Genomic DNA, 20,960 nt, shown 5'->3' on the forward strand with positions numbered 1-20,960 from the left:
TTTTAGTGTGTAGAAAAAAAAGTAAAGAGCCCAGTTCAGTTTTAAAGTGAAAACAATGGTTTTTATACATTGCTTTAACTATTTTCTCTAATGTTCTATTTAATTTTTAAAATAATTTTAATTTTAATTTTGAATAGATAATATATCCGCATGGTTCAAAAATCAAAATAATATAAATACACATTGAGAAGGTTTGCTCTTACACTTGACCACCCTATTTCCCTTCTACCCACATCCCCTATGGGCAACTATGTTTATTAGTTTTTTGTTTATCTTTTCAAAGTTTCTTTGTGTAAATGTAAGCAAATATGAATATTCATATTCTTTCCTCTTCCTTACACAAAAAATAGCAAATCATGTACATTATTCCACGTCTTGATTTTTTTTCCTACTTTTCTAATATACCCTTGAGATCTTTCCATATCAGCATGTAGCATTTCCTCTTTATTTATGTTTTCAGAGCATAGTGTCCCAGTGTGTGGATGGAATCCTTTATTGATGGATACTGGGAATATTTCCAGTCTTTTTGTTATTATATACAGCACTGCAAACACGTAAATACACTCACATTCACACACACGCACATATGTATTTGTACTCTACCCTCCTAGGTTCTCCAGCTGGGGCTTGTCTAGACAAAGGACAGATTAACAGGGAGAAAAACAGAACAAGTTTATTGCCTTGCGTTTACATGCAGGAGCACTCAGTAATGAGTAACTTAAGGTGGTAGTAGAACATGGGCTTATATAGCATCTTAATAAAAGAACAATAAATAGAGAAGTAACAAGACGAAAAGGACTTTGAGTTTCTGGGGTGGCAAATTTTGGGAAGGTAAATATGTGGGGGAACTTAGATAAGGGCTAGTTAGTGAAGTTTGTTATGTAGCTTCTGCTGGTGCTGTCTCTGAGCTGATAAGTCTAGAGTTGCCTCCAGTGATTAACTCTCGTCCTTCCTGGTAGAGAGGGAAGGTGGGACACTTCAACAAATTTATTTCCTGCTTTTAGGCACATAGGAGAGCAAAGAGCTTTTCTTTTTAGTGGCTTTCAGCTCAAAGCAGTCCTTATGCCAAAGTGGCATGTTTTGGGTTGGCATATTCTGCTGCCCTTTAGTACTTAGATGTATCTGCAGGGTATGGAATTGCTGGATCCAAAAGGTAATTGCATATGTTTTGTTAGGGTTTGCCACATTCTTTTGCATAAAGGTGGTTCTGTTTTGTACTTCCACTATCAATATACAAAAGTGCCTTTTCCCCCAACAGATTGTTATCAAACATATGGATTTTTATGAGATGAAAAATGTTATCTTGGTGTGTATTTATAAATACACTTTTTTAAATTAATAAACTTTCTAAGAACAGTTTAAAGTTCACAGCAAAATTGAGCAGAAAGTATAGAGTTCCCATACACTCTATACTACACGTATACAACCTCCCCCACTATCTGCAGCCCGTACCACAGTGGTACATTTATTACCATTAATGAACCTGTACTGACACATCATTGTCATCCAGAGTCCATAGTTTACATTAGCATTCACTCTGTGTTGTATATTCAATGGGTTTTGATGACTGCATAATGATACTTAGTATTGTACAGAATAGTAATAGTATCACACAGAATAGTTTCACTACCCTAAAAATCCCCTCTGCTCTGCCTGTTCATCCCTCCCTCCCTCTAACCCCAAGCAACCACTAATCTTTTTACTGTCTCCAAAGTTTTGCCTTTTCCAGAATGTCAAATGGTTGGATCATACATTTTGTAGCCTTTTCAGATTGGCTTCTTTCACTTAGTAATACACATTTTAGTTTCCTCCATGTGTTTTTGTGGCTTGAGAGCTCATTTCTTTTTAGCACTGAATAATATTCGATATACCACAGTTTATCCATTCACTTACTGAAGGACATTTTGATTGCTTCCAAGTTTTGGCAGTTATGAATAAAGATGCTATAAACATCTGTGTGCACGTTTTTCTGTGGACGTAAGTTTTCAACTCCTTTGAGTAAATACGAAAGAGCACAATTCCTGGATCTTATAATGGTATGGTTGGTTTTGTAAGAAACTACCAAACTGTCTTCCAAAGTATCTGTATCATTTTGCATGCCCATTAGCAACGAATGAGAGTTATTGTTGCTCTGTATCCTTACCAGTGTTTGGTATTGTCAGTTTTTTGGGTTTTGGCCTTTTTTTTTTTTTTTTTGGATACTTTAGGTACTTTTTTATTGAAAAAAATATGGACCGCTTCACGAATTTGCATGTCATCCTTGCACAGGGGCCATGCTAATCTTCTCTGTATCGTTCCAATTTTAGTATATGTGCTGCCGAAGCGAGCCATTTTAATAGGTTTATAGTGGTATCTCATTTAAATTTGCAGTTCCCTGTTGATATATGATGTACAGCATGCCTTCATATGGTTATTTGCCATCTTTATGTCTTCTTGGTGTGGTGTCGGCTCACGTCTTTTGCACTGTTTTTTTAATTGGGTTTATTTTCTTATTGTTGAGTTTTAAGAGGGTGGTTTTTTTTTGTTTTTTTTTTGTTTTGGATAACAGTCCTTTATTAGATGTGTCTTTTGCACATATTTTCTCCCAGTCAGTGCCTTGTCTTCTCATTCCTTTGATAAACTTTTATAATTAAGTATGCAAAATAAGTGTATGGCTTTATGAATTTTCTAAGTGAACGTATTATTGGCTTCTCAGTGTAGTTTGAATTTTCATTTCTCTCATCAGTGAAGTTGAACATCTTTTCATAGGATTAAGGGCCATTTCTGTTTCTTCTTTGTGTGAACTATCAATTCACATCTTTTGCCATTTTTCATTTAATTACTGCTCTCCCCCACCCCCGCCCCAGTTAGTCTTTAAATATTAGGGAGGTTATTTCTTTATTTGACATGAATAACATTTTTCCTGTTTTTTTTTAATCAGTCTTTTCACTTTGCTTTTAGTTTATTCTGCTGTATTTGAAGAAATGATTTGAATTTTCTCTCATGGGTACAGGGAATCTCTTCCTCTTTCCTTACTTACACAGCTTAGTGTCACTGTCTTCCAGAATTCTTAGTATCTTTCAGGGCTTTAAAAAGTATCTCATGTTGCCCTGGTACCTTTTGTATGTCTTTACCTTTGCGTTTAATAGCAATCCTTATCTTGCTTGTTTTTCTATAGACTGTAAACTCGTTGAGGACTAGAACTCTGTTTTATTTACCTTTATGTGTCTAGTGCTTGGAGCACACATGGTATACAATAAATATTAGTGTTTGGTATGCATGATTGTTTCTTTGTTGCTTGGATTTTTGGTGCCTTTGATTTTACAGCCATTGCTATCTAATTTAAGTACTCTTCATATATTATTGTTGAACCAACCAGTCTTATTCATCCTTCTTGTCATCCTTTCATTTCTGCTCTTTACTACATTTCCTTTGAGGATAGTTTTGGAGAGACACCGACTCATTTCAGGGGCCTCTGTGAAAGATTAACAGATCTTTTGTGCATTTGACTTCTTCATAATTAAGATTTATGGGATGCTTTGATGTAAATAAATGATGCCATACTTTTAAGTCCTTTTTCTTTTTTTTTTTCGTGGGGGGAGGCAATGTGTTATATATGTTTTGTTTTTATATGTTTCTACAATATAATTTTATAAGAACATATATACAAAATATACACAAAAAGTGAGAGATTAGTATAGTGAACGTCCATGTACTATTCATCAACTTTACGAGTTATTAACTTGTAGTACTTTAAGGTAAGTACTTAAAATAACATATCCTTAGAGTTATACAGATTCCTGAAGGCTGTCTAAGGGCTGACCTCCCACCCCAAAATGCAGAATAAGTAACCCAGATACAATTTGAATTTCTCTGTACATAGGGATTCAAACTTCTTTCATGTAATCTGCTTTATTATTGAACAGCTGCATTTGTACATTGATCTAAAATGTGCTTCTGAAGAAACCCTGATTCAGTTTTAACAGCTCTGCAACAAGAGACTTTCAGTTAATGAAGACATAGCTTTCTTATTAGGCTAAAGAAGGTTAATTTTTTTAAAAAAAGTTTAATTTTAAATGAAGTCTTAAAAAAAACTTGTAGTGTACTAGTAAAAAACACTGATAGACAATGCACATCTTAAAGAGACTAAGGAAGTAATTTCACTTTCTTTACTGATTTGTCAGTGGCTACTGACAGTCTTATGAAGGGCCAATATTTTAAATTAATTTCTGGTTAAAAGCTTGGAGATGTTTTAATCACATGTGGAATTTTTATGTCTTGGATGTTAAAAGTAGCAGCCCATAAACTGATATCTATTTGTTATGGTCACATTGCCTTTCAGTTCTCTCCTCAGTGTATCTAGTAGATGCTTTATTTATGAGATCTGTAAAGAATTTGTTTCCTGTCAGAAATTGCTAATTCAGATTATTTCCTTAATTTCAGGATCACTCCATAGTAGTATCCATTTGGTAATGTATATGTCAGTTACGATTTTATTGTTAAAAAACAGCCGAGTTATTTAAATGGTTCCCTTTCAGCTGGACTCCTTTCTTTTATTGGTAATGGCTTTGAATGAAGAGCACTTTTCGGAGAGAATCTTTATAAACCCTTAATTTCTTTACCCAAATGTTAAAGTCACTTAGTATTCTGAGTTGATTATGCCCTATGACATATCTCTGTATTTACCACAGTGAGAATTTTGTATGGAACATATTTGTTAAGTTTTTGAGAATAACTGAAGTTATACTTAGTCTGTATTTCAGCATTTCCTTAGCTTTTTTGTACAAGATGAAGACTGTTGTTTTATTCTTGTTGGGAGTTTAAAACTAGAATGTAATGTCTCTCTTCTTGATTTCTGTAGAGCAGGTTGTTGCGCTGGATGCTCAAAATATCGTTGCTGTTTCATGTGGAGAAGCTCATACATTAGCACTAAACGACAAGGGCCAGGTGTATGCTTGGGGTCTCGATTCTGATGGACAACTTGGCCTGCTAGGATCAGAGGAATGTATCAGAGTACCCAGGTAACAAAGGTGACCGACAAGAGGTCTTTAACAGTCTTTTATAATAAATTTGCTGTCTAAGTTATTCTGCTTACTACTGGGCATTTAAGACTTGACACCGAATTACTTCTACCCTTTGAGTTCTTAAGGCATTTACTAGGTAGATTCTTGCCTTTAATTTGGATTGAGTGCTCTTTTTTATATACTCCGTATTTCCCCAAATTATTTATGTTTGTAAAGAAAAGGGGTAGGGAATGCATACTTTATTATAAATTTTCTCTCACTAAAAATTTTAAGTGGGTTAAGACTAATTTAAACCATTAATTATACTATCTTGAGTACCTCAGCCATTGAAATATTTATTATATATTGGTTGTTTGCATGTTTCTTTCTCTTTTTTAGTCTTTATTGTTTTTATTGAATATAGAAGTCCCACATGCTTAAAGTGTAGAAAGAATAAGTCACTTTCTACGTTTTTACATAGCAGTGACCACAACTTAATTTATGCTAACCACTAATTCATCATAGAATTATTTCAAAATTTAAAAATAAGCAATGCTTCATCAATGTTGTAGCCTTACAGGTTTATATAGGACATAACCATTGCTGTAATATTAAAAACTGTCAGCATGAACATAAAGATTTAAAGAAGAGTATCCAGTTCTTTTAGACATATAATTAATACACTAACTCATGCTTAGTGTTTAAAATTATACAAATTCTTGCCTCCTTAAACTCTTGTTTTTTGTTTTCTTTTTTCCCCCTAGTAATAGTTATAGGGACAAAAGAGAACTCTCCAGGGAACCAAGGTATTACACTAATTTTAGATATATTTCAGGTAGCATTTTTGTAATATACACATATAGATATTTTGTTTTTAATTTAACATTGTTAATGTTTGTTTTGGTTTAAGAGGTAGATGTAACTACTAGGATAAGAAAATGGAACACAGGAACTAATATATTTCAGAAGAGGAGGGAATTCCCTGGTGGTCCAGTGGTTAAGACTCCACGCTTTCACTGCTGCGGGCTTGGGTTCACTCCCTGGTCGGGTAACTAAGATCCCACAAGCTGTGCAGTGCAAAAAAAAACAAAACAAAAAACAAAAAAACAGAACAGGAGCTCTTATCGTTAGAAATGAGTTTTTTAAATAAAAGCCCATAACCTTCCTTCATATATATATATGTATGTCTATTTAAAATCTTAAAGTATGCATTTGAAGTATTTGCTTTGTTTTAGCATAGTAGAAGTTTTTTTCATCTTTAGTTTGACATTTTATGTTTGTTCTAGTAATGAACTGTCTGTTGAGACTTCTGGATACACACATTAACATGTTTTGTTTATCGAACTTGTAACCAAATTCCACAAAACTCCCCAAACAAATTTCTTCCCCTTTGTTTCTTCTGCAGTAGCAATTAAATAACACACTTCCCATTATGCTTTTAGTGCCTTTTAATGATGGTGCTGTTGGGAGAGAAATTTTTTTCTTTAAGCTAAGTAAATTGAATTTTTTTAGTCATTTCAGTTTTGATTTCTTTCAGAAAATGTTAATTTGCAGCCAGATGGCTGTTGGCTACAAAATACAAAGCATTCATAGGAACAGAGTGATCTCACATTTGTCATATTGTCTACTGATTTTATGTCCTTCCATAAGTAATTGTTGTAGAATGGGATTTTTTATTTAAGGTTTTTAAGAACTTTGTGTTTTTAGGATTGAAGAGAGACATGTTAGATTTTCTAAGTCAGTATTTTCAAAACCGTGATTCACAGCAAGGCTGTCTAGTTTCTCTTATTTTTACTCCACTTAATTCTCATACTTACTTTTTTTTTTTTTTTTTGCTGTTCAGTTCTGATATAAGAGATTTCAGTCAGTAATCCATAGATGATTAGTAAATGGAGAGAAAGGTAATTATAAGGAGAAGAGTTTATTATATAACGATTTATTTGAAGGTTGCCCAATAATTCTGTATCTGTGACTTTACTCTTTATGAACCTGGATAGGCGACCATGTCGCCTTGGTCAAAAATAAAATTTATTTTCTTGATTGAACTTTTAAAAGTATATTACAGGGAATTCCCTGACGGTCCAGTGGTTAGGAGTTGGTGCTTTCACTACCATGACCCGGGTTTGATCCTGGTCGGGGAACTAAGGGGAACTAAGATCCTGCAAGCTATGTGGCACTGCTCACCCCCCCGCCCCCCAAAAAAGAAGTTTATTACAATTTCTGCCTAATATTAGCATCTGAAAGTACAGAACATTTCAGATTAAAAAGAAAATTTAAAAAAATTAGAAGAGTTTTTAATGGTAGAGACTAGATCAGTTGTTAGGCTAAATTTTTCAAAATCAAAGAGTTGGTGCTAAGACTTTTCTCAAATCAGTAAGAAAGCTGTGGTGTAATTGAAAAATAGAAAATTGTTGATTATGTTTTACTGGCAAAATATATTTTTGAAACCACTTTATTGAGGTATGATTGGCATACAAAAAGCTGTACTTAATGTATACACCTTGATGAGTTTGGAATTGGCAAAATATTTAATGCTTTAGTTCTTCAACTTCTTGATTATATATAATATAAACTTTTCACTAGTCCTTGTTAACAGTTGTTAAAGAATTTTACCTTAACATACAATTGGAAATGCCTGGTTTTTGCCTATATTGCCACTGTACATTAAGGTTGAAAAATGTAACAACACAACAGTACACATATTCAACAGTATATGTTTTGACTTCAAGACTTCCTAAGGGAGAGGTGTATAAATCTTATTTCCAAGTTTATTAACTGTTTTCTTACAAATTTCAAACGTTTCAAAATTCAGTAAAGAAATTATTCTTTTCTTTTTTTTTTTTTTCTGGTGAAGGAAAGTGTAGCATTTATTGCAAGGTGACAAGCAAGGAGAATGGGCAGCTAATGCTCAAAAGACCCAAACTTCCTAATGGTTTTTAGGGATGGGTTTTTAAAGACAAAGTGAGGATGAGGGTCATGGGGAATGTGATCATTTCATGCAATGTTCTGATTGGTGTGTGGTCAGGTAACCAGGTGAGGTCACAGAGATTGATCACGTTATCAGTCTTCAGGCTCCAGCCAGTCTGGGGGCTACGTGCTCATGGTCATCATTCTCTGTCTGGTTGGGGTCTGGTTTCTGTAAAACAGCTTCTTCCAAGGAGCTGAAATCACTTGATTCCACACATTCAAAGGCAAATGGCAAATACACCAGGCCATTTCTACATCCAAAAAGTCATGGCAGTAATTTGCAGAAAAGTCATCCAGATCATTGCAAGTTTTGATTGAGCCCATTATGTTGCTAACACTGTTCAAGCCTATTTCCTGACAGAAGAGGCCACATCACATCATATAGACCACATGAGGAGCAGCAAGTGTGGCCAGGAGGCAAAACAGGAGGGCAAAATTATTCTTTTCTTTACAAGGAATAATTTTAAATGTCATAGCCATTTAAAAATGTTTGACAAGAACTCTAAACTTTAGGGAGTTATTTTAAATTTGTAAGCAGTTATAAAATGTTTCCCCTAGACATCTGAATTCTGATTTTCTTTTCATAGTTCTGATTAATTAGGAATCTTCATGTATGTGTGTATATATATATTTTATTTACAAAATTTATTCTGGCTTATTTTACTTTCCTGTTAACTGCATTTGAATCCTTTTAAAAATTGAAAACCAGAAAACATTTACATTATCTTTTTTACTCATTGGGGATTATTTTTGATGAATTCTATAAAATTTTGTTGCATTAAGAATTTTCTAATTTGTCTCTTTAGGAAAAATGGAATGTTGTAAAGTTGTTTTACTATTCACAAGTATTTTTGTTTCTTTTTAAAATTCCTGAAAGCTTAAAACAAAACAAAACAAGAAAGCATATCCTCTCCTCTTCCCCACCCCCCCACAATCTTCAGTGTATTCAATCTCCATAGAGATAAAAAGAGAGGGTTTTTTTCCTTTAAAACAGTAATGCCACAGAAGAATATCTTAACTTGTCTCTGTAGCAGACATGGCTAAAGAAATTAGCGTTTATGTTATATTCTAAGCCGTATGATAATATTTTGGTAATGAGAATCACTTTCTGTAAATTGCTGTGTAAATTTAGAAGTCTTTTGGAAGCAAATTTTATGAATAGTTTAATACTAAAGCCTCAAAGAAGTTGCAGATTTACTTATCCTCTAACAGTGGATACTTCACATACTTTTTTTTTCCCCATATTTTTCGCCAGGCACTATGGTAGATCTAGGGATTTCATGGGTATAAGATAATAATAGTCCATCCTCACAGAGCTTATTGTTTAGCAGAGTATACTAATAGTAATAATTAAATGAATAAGTACACCAGTAATTAGTAGAGATAAATGCTGTGAAGGAAAAAAACATAGGGTGCTATGAGAATGTAGAATTTTAAAAGATTTTACTTAGTCATGCAAATTGGACTTGATATTTGGAGCAATTGGTTTTTAAAAATATTTAGTACAGTTCACTAGTCAGTGTATGATATGCCTAATATGCATAAGCAGTAACAGTTTAGTAACTTCAGCACAGTTGTATGTATCCGTGTATTTTTTATTCCTGTTTTTGCATTGCCAGTGTTTGATTTTGCTAACTACAAAAAAAAAAAAATGACCTTTTGCTATATTTGAAAATCTGAAGGTACATTGGACCCTGTTAACTTGTTGGATTCTGCTAAATGTAGCAGTACAACTCTCAAGCTTTGTAGGACATAAATCCACTAAATAAAATTATTTTTAATACAACAATATGGAATTAGAGTAACTCTTTTTTCCCACTCAAAATTTGGTTTGCTGAAGCTGCCTCCCGAAAATCATGGGTATTGACACTCTGGTCAGAACTTGCTCTGGACTCTCATATGGCAGAATTAGGTCAGGTGGCAGTATCAGGTAAAGGGAAATAAGAAACATAATATATTTCCACACCCCCTTTTTTCTTAAAAACATTCAGGAAAAACAGAATGAGCAAGTGAAGGGGAGCTACATAAAGAAAACCTGGGATGGTTGATGCACATAGTTTCTTGATTTTTGTAATGTTTTAAATCCTTTAGAATTATGTTGCAGTTAAGGAAAAATCAGAAATTGGGGGAAAAAGAACCTATAAAAAATATAAGTAAGAAATATGAGATGGCAGAAATATGACTGAAAACATCACTGATCATAATACATATGAATTGATTAAATTTCTCTAGTAAATAATTAAATTTAATATCACTGATTTAGATGCAAAGCAAAAGGATAGTCCAAAAGGAATAGGTTTCATGATTTGTGAATTGGTAGCACCACATGATAGGAATCCTTGTTGGTTCTTAAGGAACCTGACAGAGGAGAACATATAATAAACTAGGCCAAACACCAGTTTTCAACAAATTGGATCATGTACATTTGTTTTACAAATATATTGCCAAGTTTCATACTTTAAGCTAAAGATTTTTCACATTTTGATGGTAATATCGGCATCATAAAAGCACTGAGGGGCTTCCCTGGTGGCACAGTGGTTAAGAATCCACCTGCCAATGCAGGGGACATGAATTTGAGCCCTGGTCTGGGAAGATCCCACATGCCGCAGAACAACTAAGCCCATGCACTACAACTACTGAGCCTGCGCTCTAGAGCCCATGAGCCATAAGTACTGAGCCCACGTGCCACAACTACTGAAGTCTGCGTGCCTAAAGCCCATGCTCCGCAACAATAGAAGCCACCACAATGAGAAGCCCGCACACTGCAATGAAGAATGGCCGCTGCTTGCCGCAACTAGAGAAAGCCCACATGTAGCAACGAAGACCCAGTGCAGCCAAGAATAAAAATAAATCGATAAATAAATAAATTAATTAATTAAAAAAATAGAAAGCACTGAGCTGTGAGCATAGTTTACTGTGCTTAAATATTGTCCTTTCAAAGTGTTTTCTCATCATATCTCTTAATTTTTTCATATTTAGATTTTGTTTACTGATTTTAGCATAAATTTTTGGTAAATTGGGCCTGTATGAGAAAAAATATCATGAACTGCTAGGTCATGCTAGTAAGGAACTGCTGGTAAGGAGACTACTTGCACATAGTAGGTGGTCAATAAATCGCATAAATAAATAGCATTCAAGATCCATTTATTAAATGGAATTAACTGATCCTGATCTCTCTTCTTACTTTCTAGAAATATTAAAAGTTTGTCGGATATCCAGATAGTACAGGTTGCTTGTGGCTACTATCATTCACTTGCACTTTCTAAAGGTAAGCATTGCTTTTATTTTCTTTCCCCTTTTCAGTTTTATTACTTGATACTTTGAGTTGAAATTCCTCCAACTTCGTTCTTATTAAAGATTGTCTTGGTTCTTCTTGATCCTTTTCATATCTATATACATTTTAGAATTAGCTAGTCAGTTTTCACAGATATTTAAAGTGTTGGAATTTTGATTGGGATTGCATTACCTCTAAATCAGTTTGAGGAAAACCTTTATGATATTGAGTCTTTCAGTTCTTGAGCATGCTATATCCCTCCATTTATTTTAATCTCTTTTTAATTTTTCTAAAGAGTATTTTGTCATTTTCTGTGGAGAGGTCTTATATACGTTTTATTAGATTTTTCCCTAGATATTTGATATTTTTTGTTACTCTGATGTCATTTTCAAATCGTTTATTACTAGCATATAGACATGAAATTGATTTTTTGTGTCTAATTGTTTCTTTAGCCTGCCGAACATTATTCCTTCATAGCTGGGGAAGTTTATAACTTGCCCAAGTTCATTTATGCTTACAGGTAAACTTTTTATGAATAGAAACAGAGAAGTCTAAGCATCCTGTAACCTTTATTTGACTTCTTCCTATGCCAGCTAAGGATTGTAACATGGGTTAGTAAAGAACCTGCCATATATTTGTTTTTTATTATTTAAAAAAATAAGTTCCAGTGGCTTCATTATTATTATTTTTAATTTATTAAATGCCTAGTAAGGCCTACTATGAATGAAACAGTAGACTAGAACTATAGGGAAATATGGATAAGTTAAGAGAAGGTTTTAGGGATCGTACCATCTAGTAGAAGAGGCAGATATACAAATAATATAATTGAGGCAGAAAAAATATATACTAGTTTTGGTCAAAGGAAAAGTAAAATATGATGGGCATAAGGAAAAAAGTTTAATTAGTTTCAATCAATAGAATTGGTAATAATAAAGAAGGGATTGATATTTGATGCACGTCTTGAAAGATGATTACAATTTCTTCAGAATTGGAGAGGTTGTGAAGCAGCTAGGGAAAATGTTGAGGATTGGCTAAGGTAATAGTACTAGTAAAGGCATAGAATCTGGGAGATATTTTGTGTATTTGAGTATCGGAATATAGTTTTACGTGGGTATTTTGAGAGCATGGGAGACATTTTCATACTTCAGTTGAGAGTAAAGTAAAAACAAATCTGTTACAAAGGGCCTTACATGCCATATTAAGGAATTTGGATTTATTCCATCAAAGGAATAAAGTAGGGGGTGGAGACTGGCATCCCTGTATTCTTTGTTGTTACTTTGCCAACTCCTCTTTTGATACTTTGGTAGGTAAATCCAAGATAAATTTAAACCCAAACGTTTTACCAATGAGGACAGTTTTTCTATCTTGACGTATCTTACAGGTATTCTTTTCCCTTATTCAGCTTCATGTTTTAGTAGTATCTTACGCATCTAATGGAAAAAAAAATTTTTTTTTTTTGATCACTCAGTACAAACTAGGCACATTAGGGTGTACGGTAAACAGTGGTAAGCAGTACACTACCAGCCCTTATGGTACAGTCACACAAATAACAATATAGTTTACATACTATGAAAAAAGAGTATAAATAAAAAAGTTTGGGATATTTAGATCATATAACAAGGGGACTGAACTTAATCTGGCAGATCAAGGAAGGCTTTCTGCTGGGAGACAATAGAAGTAAACTAGACAAGGGTGAGGGAAAGGTTTAGGCAGAGTGTGTGAGACAGCAAGTGTGTGAGAAATGGTCATTGGAGAATATAAAGGAAGGTGAGTATGGCTAGAGTATAGTAAGTGAGGGAAGAGGCTGGTATGAAATGAGCTCAGAAACATAGGTACATTTTACAGAATTATAAGCCTTGTTAAAAGTGTTTATCTCAAGAGCAGTGAGAAAGCACTGATTTCTGTTTTTTTCAGGTGAGCAGCATTTCAAATCTACATTTTTTTAAAGAGTCAACTCATTTGAGATTTATTATGGAATAAACACACAGACATAAATTTATAGAACAGTTAATTTGAAACTTATCCAGACCATTATTAATGGTGTCTGTCATATATCAGATCTACATTTTTATATCTCTTTGTATATATACAAATGTCTCCTGGTGTGTCCATAGAGTATTTCTGGAACTACATATCAGCAGTTAGTAAGAGTGCTTGTTTCTTGGGGGAGGAACCAGGGATCTAGTTTTGAAGGGAGACTTACTTTTAATAAGTGTGTACTATTTTATAGTATGAATTTTTAAAACTCAGATATTAGTGTGTCAATTATTAGTTTAGTGCCATTTATTTAATAAAAATAAAAAGATGTTTAAAGTTGCAAAAAATGTAGCAGTGGGTGAGCAAATGTGACGAGAACTATTAAAAGAACCAGGTGAAATGGTGAGGAGTGGATCTATTCACCATATTTTTCTTTAGAAAGAAAACTGTATATAACTTGATGATAGATTGATAAAAATCTGTATATAAGGTAAGAGAGGAGAGGAGTATTAAGGATGACTCCCGTGTTTATGGTTTGTGCTGCTGTATCAGTTAAGGTGTTATCTACTGAGAATGAGGAACACTAGGAAGAGGTCCAGTTATGGGAGGTAGGATGGGGGTCATGAATTGAGTTTAGGGCATGTTGAACTGGAAATACCTTTCAAATATCGAAGTATAGCTGTCAGGTAAACAATTGGATACATGAGTTTATTGCTCAGAGGAGAGATCTGGGCTAGTGATAAATTTTGAATGTGATAGCATATAATTGATAACTGAAACCTTGAGCTTGAATGAGTACCTCCTGGGAGAAGTCATAGAATAAAAGTGAGACCTGAGGAATACTAAAAAGAGATGGTCCTTTCTTGAGGAACATCAGGAAATGGGATTATCCCCAGTTATGTGACTTACCCATTCATCAGTAAAGTCAAACTAAAACTGTATTAACATGGATTATTCAAGGTAGTATTGTTTCCATATAAGAAATAAATTTAATAAGGAGGAATATGTATTTTCATCAAAGAGGAAGAATATTCCAAAATAACTGATGATTTTCAAGTGAAATTTTTTTTGTGTGAGAAAAATAGTAATTTATGATTCTTGTTTTACAGCAAGTGAAGTCTTCTGTTGGGGACAGAATAAATATGGCCAGTTGGGTTTAGGCATTGACTGTAAAAAGCAAGCTTCACCACAACTGATTAAGTCTTTACTTGGAATCCCTTTCATGCAAGTTGCAGCAGGAGGAGCCCATAGTTTTGTACTCACCCTTTCTGGAGCTATCTTTGGATGGGGACGCAACAAATTTGGTCAACTAGGTCTTAATGATGAAAATGGTAGGTTTGCATTATTTTATAAATATATTTTTAAAAAGAGATGATGTTTTGAGATCTATCAGTGATTCTTAGTGTCAGAGAGAAGTGTACCCAAATCTTCCCTGGTGTTGAGGTGGGGATGAGAGGTTAATTTTAAAATTCCATTTGATAATAATATTTTTAGGAGATTGTGGGAAGGCCAAAAATATTATTTTATTCTAGAATAAAATATAGAAAGTATATCTGGACAAAAATCTTCAATGTTGGATGTTCACTAAAAGAAAGTTGAGAAAAACATTACTTCAAATTGGTAATCATATCAGCCACCATCAGTGGAAAAAAAATATAAAATTATCCTGAAAAGTAACATAAAGTGTTCATCTATTTGAGTATTTCAAGGAAATATTTAAATCTGAGTCATTTAATTAATCACTGTTAACAGTGATGCTAGAGTCTTGAAAATAAACTTTTTGAATTTTAAAAAATTGTAACTGCTTAAAACAAGTTGGGATCTTGGAAACTGATTTTTCATAGCTACATTAGGTTGAATGCCAGTATTTGAAATATAAGAACTAATTTAATAAAGTTCAACATAATTATAATGACTTAGACAAAAGTGAGTTGTTGATCTAGTAACAACTGGTAATGATAAATAATACTCTCAGAAAGAATTTTAAAATATTTTGTTTTGCATGAGAAAAATATGTCAGATTAGGACATTATATCTCTTTTCTACTATAAAATAGCAGAAAGTATAATTTTCAGGCTTTTTAAAGTAGGATCCTATGAGCTTAATTATCATGAGGTGAATATAAAGAATGATGTGCATGTACTAGAAGCAGTCAGATAGCTTTGAAATTCCTTGATTGCGGAGTCCTATGCAGATTGGCGTTTAGGCAGTTTAGTACTTAAGTTACTCTTTTTAGAGCTCTCCTTTATCACAGTAGCATGACTAGAAAGCTGTGGGAGCCCAACTTAGTAGGCTTGTACCACAAAATCATTGAATTGTTAAAGTTGTTTAGTTATCACCGTCTTCCACAGTTCAGGAAGCTGTAGAGGAAACACATTTTAGAAGCTTTTAATTTTAAAAATACTGTTCGTTAATGTCTCTTGTTGGAATTTTCAGATAGGTATGTTCCTAATTTACTAAAGTCACTAAGAACTCAGAAAATAGTTTATATTTGTTGTGGAGAAGATCACACTGCTGCACTAACCAAGGTATTGTACTCCTATAAAACTTTTTTATTAATAGTTATGGTAGTTATTTCATAATTAGTGAATATTTTCATGGTATTTACTTTGAAACTTGAGTGTTATTGATGTCTAAAAAATAATTTATCTTAAAAAAGGAACTTAGGTTATTATCTGTTCTCAAAAACTTTACGTTAAATTTCAACTGTTTCATGTTATGAAATGTGAATTGTGATCTACTGTTTGTGTGATGATAATATATATTGTTGAATTTTTCAACTTCTTGTGAAATACTGCTTTAATAATACTGTGAATGAAATAATTCCTTTTTAGTTTGTCAGGCTTGCTGTGCTTTGTGTATCAATCCCATTTATATTGCATAACTCTGACTAATTTTGGTGTAGCTCCCATGTGCCTTATAACAAGTAATAGAGACTGAATCCCTCTATTATCCAAAGGCCAGGTATTATTCAAGCAGTTATAATGGGCTTTCAGCACAATCTTGTTAATGGCTTTAACTCTGACCTCTCACTTTGTTGGGTATGTGCAAGTTCAGTATCAATACTGTATAGTTCTCTAGCAATTAGAAGTAAAATGAAAATAAAAACATTAAACTAACCTTTACCAGCAGTATTATTTATTATAGTCATGTTAACATAAAGGAACTGGCAACTTATCATTGGCTAAATTAGAAATTAATGTTTTTGCTTCTTTATCTTTATATCCTGCATAGTAGATAAAATTGGCAAGAAAAAATTAACTTCTAATCAGATTTATAAAATTTCTACACACGTACTCCCACATTGGGAATTTTAGAAGAATTATTCTCAGTCCTTATCAAATATAGTGTACTAAAGGTACTTTAAAAAATATTATAATGACCAGTTACAAAAGTTAATTTTTTTAAATTTTATATTACTTGCTTTTGAGTAAGGAAGATTTACTATCCCTACTGATCTTACTACCATATTTCATTGATTTTTTTTTGTCATTCAAATTGCAGATGTAATCACTGTCGGCAAGTTATACATTTTAGTCATTCTCTTCTATCATTCGTATTTAGGAGAAATAAGGCTGTATTGAAGATAATAGTAAAAAATACTTTGTATAATATCTTTCCATAGGACTAACTTTGTGGTAGAAAGATTCACATGTTAATGCTTTTCAAATTCAGCCTTTCAGATAACCACTTATCTTATTTTCCCAAGATTTCTAAAGATTTCTCTTTATTGAGTTTTTTAAAAATGCTAATTCTATTAATTTTCTGTATTTCTCTCTCAAAACAGTAGCTGGTGATACTTGTTCACTGGAATTCTTGGTGTATATTATTTTTAACAAAATCAGATAGTTTTAAATATTTCAAAAGTAAAATATTTTATTGTTTCTTGTTTAAAGTTAGAATATAGTTCTATATCAATGTCTTTTGCTTTTCTGGAAGAGCTTCTTGCAAATAGATTAGTATTGCTTTACAAAGCAGTTTCCTTTTGCAAAACAAACATTAGGAAAACTTTTAAAACAGATTTTTAAAATCAGAATAAATGGAAAGACATGCATGTTAATGGATATGAGGACACTACCATAATGATGTCAATTTTTTTCAAGTTCTTTTACAAATTCTTTATGCAAATCACGTATGCATATACCTTTTGACTTATCAATCCCTTAGTAATTTTAAGAATCTGTTCCAAAGATACTAAGTTATGTATACACAAGGCCATTTATGGTGGCAGTATTTTAATAACAAAAGAAGAGAAGAAATCCAGATTCCCATCAGTAGCAGTCTAATTCAGTAAACTATGGTAACTCCACTGCGTGGTACCATGCCCTGTAAAACAGAATGAGGAAGATCTCTATATTATGTTGTGGAACGATTGTCAGGATATATTATTGTTAAGGAAAAAGAAGAAGGTACATGTTATTTATATTTGAAAAGGATTAATAGGTAGACCAAATGAGCCTTGCCTTATAGGTTTGACTTTGGAACCTAGAAACTGTTACACATAATTAAAAAGCTTATATGTTAAAAGAATTCTTCAAAATTACAAGTGGCACAAATACAGAAAGAAGAATTCTTTTAGGGCATTTTAAAGTATAGTATTTTGTTGTGCATCACTGATGGGAAATAGCCTAAAGATAAACCAAATTCACAAAGAGGTCTTAAACTGCATTCTGTAGTCTTATTGTTAGTAGTAAAATTGGCAGCATTTATTTTCAGTATATTGTATGTAGAATAGGATAAAGCAATTAAGTATTTGTATTACTCTCATTAGAAACTATGATTTTCAGCTTAAGAGAAAAGAAATATAAAATGGTAGCAATCAAAACCCTGTAATCTTTGCTTTGAATCACAAGTATCAGTGTGAATTCTTATTTTTCTCCTTCTAAAATAAGTTTGTTTGGTTTGGTTTTTGTTTGGTTTTTTGGTGTGTGGTTTGTGGTTGTGTTTTTTTTTTTTTTTTCTATGACCACCAAAAGTTTCTAGATATAACTAAACATTTGTAATCTGGAAGCAATGAACATCCTTTGATTGTTGTAGACTCTATACTAAAAAGAACCAGGGCTTCTTAGAGAAGAGCCTGATCTTATACCTGGGACCAAAAAAAAAGTATGAAAATAGCCTTAAGTATTTTGTGTCACAAAAACAAAGACTACTAAGATCATGTCACGAGGACAACTTGAAGGAGTTTTCAGTGGTTAACAAAAATAAATAATGTCTGCAATAAATGGAAAGATACCAAATATATAAAAATCTGTGACTTCATAATGATCGTCTTCTTACCCAAATCAACACAAAGCAAACTTCATTGCTTATCTTCGGAGGTTGCTAGGGCAACAGCTTATTTTTCTAAAAATCTGTAAATGAGAAAGAAGCATTTCTTCTACCTCTTAATTGCAGATTGTATTTTATAATAGCTCAATAGTTGATGAGTTAACTTCTCTATAGAAGAATTTCGACTAATAAATTTAGAAGAAATAATAAGATTAGAAAAATCTCCATTTTGTATTCCCTAATGAAATAATGGATCTAGGCAAAGATCATCGTTAAGCTTAATGGGTATAGATTAGGCTGAAACACACTGTCCCACTTACTTATTTTTAACTTTACCTATCAGACATATGCTTTCTGACATGGTGTAATAAAATACTAATCAAGAAAGTTTAAATATGACCTCTATATTAAATAATATTAAAGAAATATTAAAGGGGTCCATTCCTCAAGAACATATAACAATTGTACCTATATATGTTCCCAGCACAGCGAATATTAACAAGTATTAACAGATCTGAAGGCAGAAATAGACAGCAACACAATAACAGTAGGGGACTTAAGTACCCCACTTTCAGCAGAGACTGGATCATCCTGACAGAAAATCAGTAAGGAATATTTGACTTGAAGTACAGTTTATATCAAATGGACCTAACAAACATATACAGAACATTGTATCCAAGAATAGCAGGAGGTACATTCTTCTCAAGCAAACAGTGGAACATTCTGCAGGAGAGATCATGCTAGGTCAAAAACACGTCTTAACAAATATAAGACGATTGAAATAATATCATGTATGTTTTCCAACCATAGTAGTATGAAACTAGGAATCATTAACAGGAGGAAAGCCAGAAAATTCACGAATATGTGGAAATTAAAAAGTACACTTCTGGGCTTCCCTGGTGGCGCAGTGGTTGAGAGTCCGCCTGCCGATGCAGGGGACATGGATTCCTGCCCCGGTCCGGGAAGATCCCACATGCTGCGGAGCGGCTGGGCCTGTGAGCCATGGCCACTGAGCCTGCGCGTCCAGAGCCTGTGCTCCGCAACGGGAGAGGCCCACGTACCGCAAAAAAAAAAAAAGTACACTTGTGAATAATCATTGGGTCATAGAAGAAATAAAAGGGAAATTTTTAAATATCTTGAGAAATGAAAATGGGAACACGACAAAACTTATGGGAAGCAACAAAAGCAGCTCTAATAGGGAAGTTTATAGCAATAAACACCTACATTAAGAAAAAAGATTGCAAATAAACAGCTTAATTTTATACCTCAGGGAACTAGGAAAAACAACATACTAAGTCCAAAGTTAGCAGAAGGAAGGGAATTACAAAGATCAGAGCAGAAATAAATGAAATAGAGATTAGAAAAACATCAGAGAAGAATAACACACCTAAGAGCTGTTTTTCTGAAAAGATTTTTTTTAATGGACAAATCTTTAGCTAGACTAAGAAGAAAAGACTCAAATAAAATCAGACCGGGAGGAGACATTACAACTGATAATGCAGAAATACAAAGGTTCATAAGAGACTACTATCAATAATTATATACCAACAAATTTATCACATAACCTAGATGAAATGGATACATTCCAGAAGCATACTAACTGCCAAAACTGAATCATAAAGAAACAAAATCTGAATATGCCTCTGATGAGTAAGGAGATTGAATCAGTAGTCAAAAGTCTCCCAACAAAGAAAAGCGCAGGACTGGATGTCTTCAAAAATCTCCCAACAAAGAGAAGCTCATTCACTGGATGGTGAATTCTACTATTTAAAAAATAATTAACACCAGTCAATCTCAAACTCCTCTGAAAAACAGAAGTGGAGGGAACACTTCCAAACTTATTTTATAAGGCCGGCACCATCTGATACCAAAGACATAATAGAAAGACACTGCAAGGAGAGTAAATTACAAGCCAACATCCTTGATGAATGTAGATGCAGAACTACTCAATACTAGCAAACTAAGTTCAATAGTACATTTAAATGATTATATAGCCAGTGATCAAGTGGGATTTATCCCTGGGATGCAAGGATGGTTCAGCATTTACAAATCAGTGTTATACACCACATTAACAGAATGAAGGATACAAATCATATTATCATCTTAGTAGATACAAGAAAAGCATTTGACAAAATTGAGCATCTTTTTATGATAAAAACTGTCAAAGTGAATATGGAGGGAACATGCCTCAACATAATAAAGGCCATCTATGACAAACCCACCACTAACATAATACTTAATGGTGAAAATTTGAAAGCTTTTCCTTTAAGACCAGGAACAAGACAGGATGCCCACTCTCACCACTGCTATTCAAGATAATACTGGGAGTCCTAGCCACAGCAGTTAGTCAAGAGAAAGAAATTAAAGGCATCCAAATTAGAAAGGAAAAACTAAAATTGTCTCTTTGCAGATGTCTTGATATTTTATATAGAAAACCCTAAAGACTCCTCAAAAAATCTGTTAGAACCAATAAATACAGTGAAGTTGTA

At 33.2% G+C, this 20,960-nt stretch overlaps 1 protein-coding gene and 1 non-coding gene across 8 annotated transcripts in view; one reads left to right on the top strand and one right to left on the bottom strand.

The window, feature by feature from the left end:
• The window catches only part of HERC4 (HECT and RLD domain containing E3 ubiquitin protein ligase 4), a 132,409-nt gene that overhangs the window by 22,113 nt on the left and 89,336 nt on the right, over window positions 1-20,960 (top strand). For all 7 annotated transcript variants that reach the window (XR_009559298.1, XM_030862380.2, XM_060286195.1 and 4 more), the window contains exons 3-6: window positions 4,841-5,000; window positions 11,141-11,217; window positions 14,310-14,531; window positions 15,637-15,728. Coding sequence is in view for 6 of the 7 variants with exons in the window: in XM_030862380.2 (XP_030718240.1) it covers window positions 4,841-5,000; window positions 11,141-11,217; window positions 14,310-14,531; window positions 15,637-15,728 (551 nt within the window). In the remaining variant the exon portion in view is untranslated. The remainder of the gene's footprint in view (window positions 1-4,840; window positions 5,001-11,140; window positions 11,218-14,309; window positions 14,532-15,636; window positions 15,729-20,960) is intronic.
• LOC115856493 (U6 spliceosomal RNA) lies at window positions 2,224-2,328 on the bottom strand. Its single transcript, XR_004040866.1, has one exon. It is a non-coding gene; the product is annotated as a U6 spliceosomal RNA (small nuclear RNA).

This window comes from Globicephala melas, chromosome 16 (genome assembly GCF_963455315.2).
Source record: "Globicephala melas chromosome 16, mGloMel1.2, whole genome shotgun sequence".
NCBI classification, from domain to species: Eukaryota; Metazoa; Chordata; class Mammalia; order Artiodactyla; family Delphinidae; genus Globicephala; species Globicephala melas.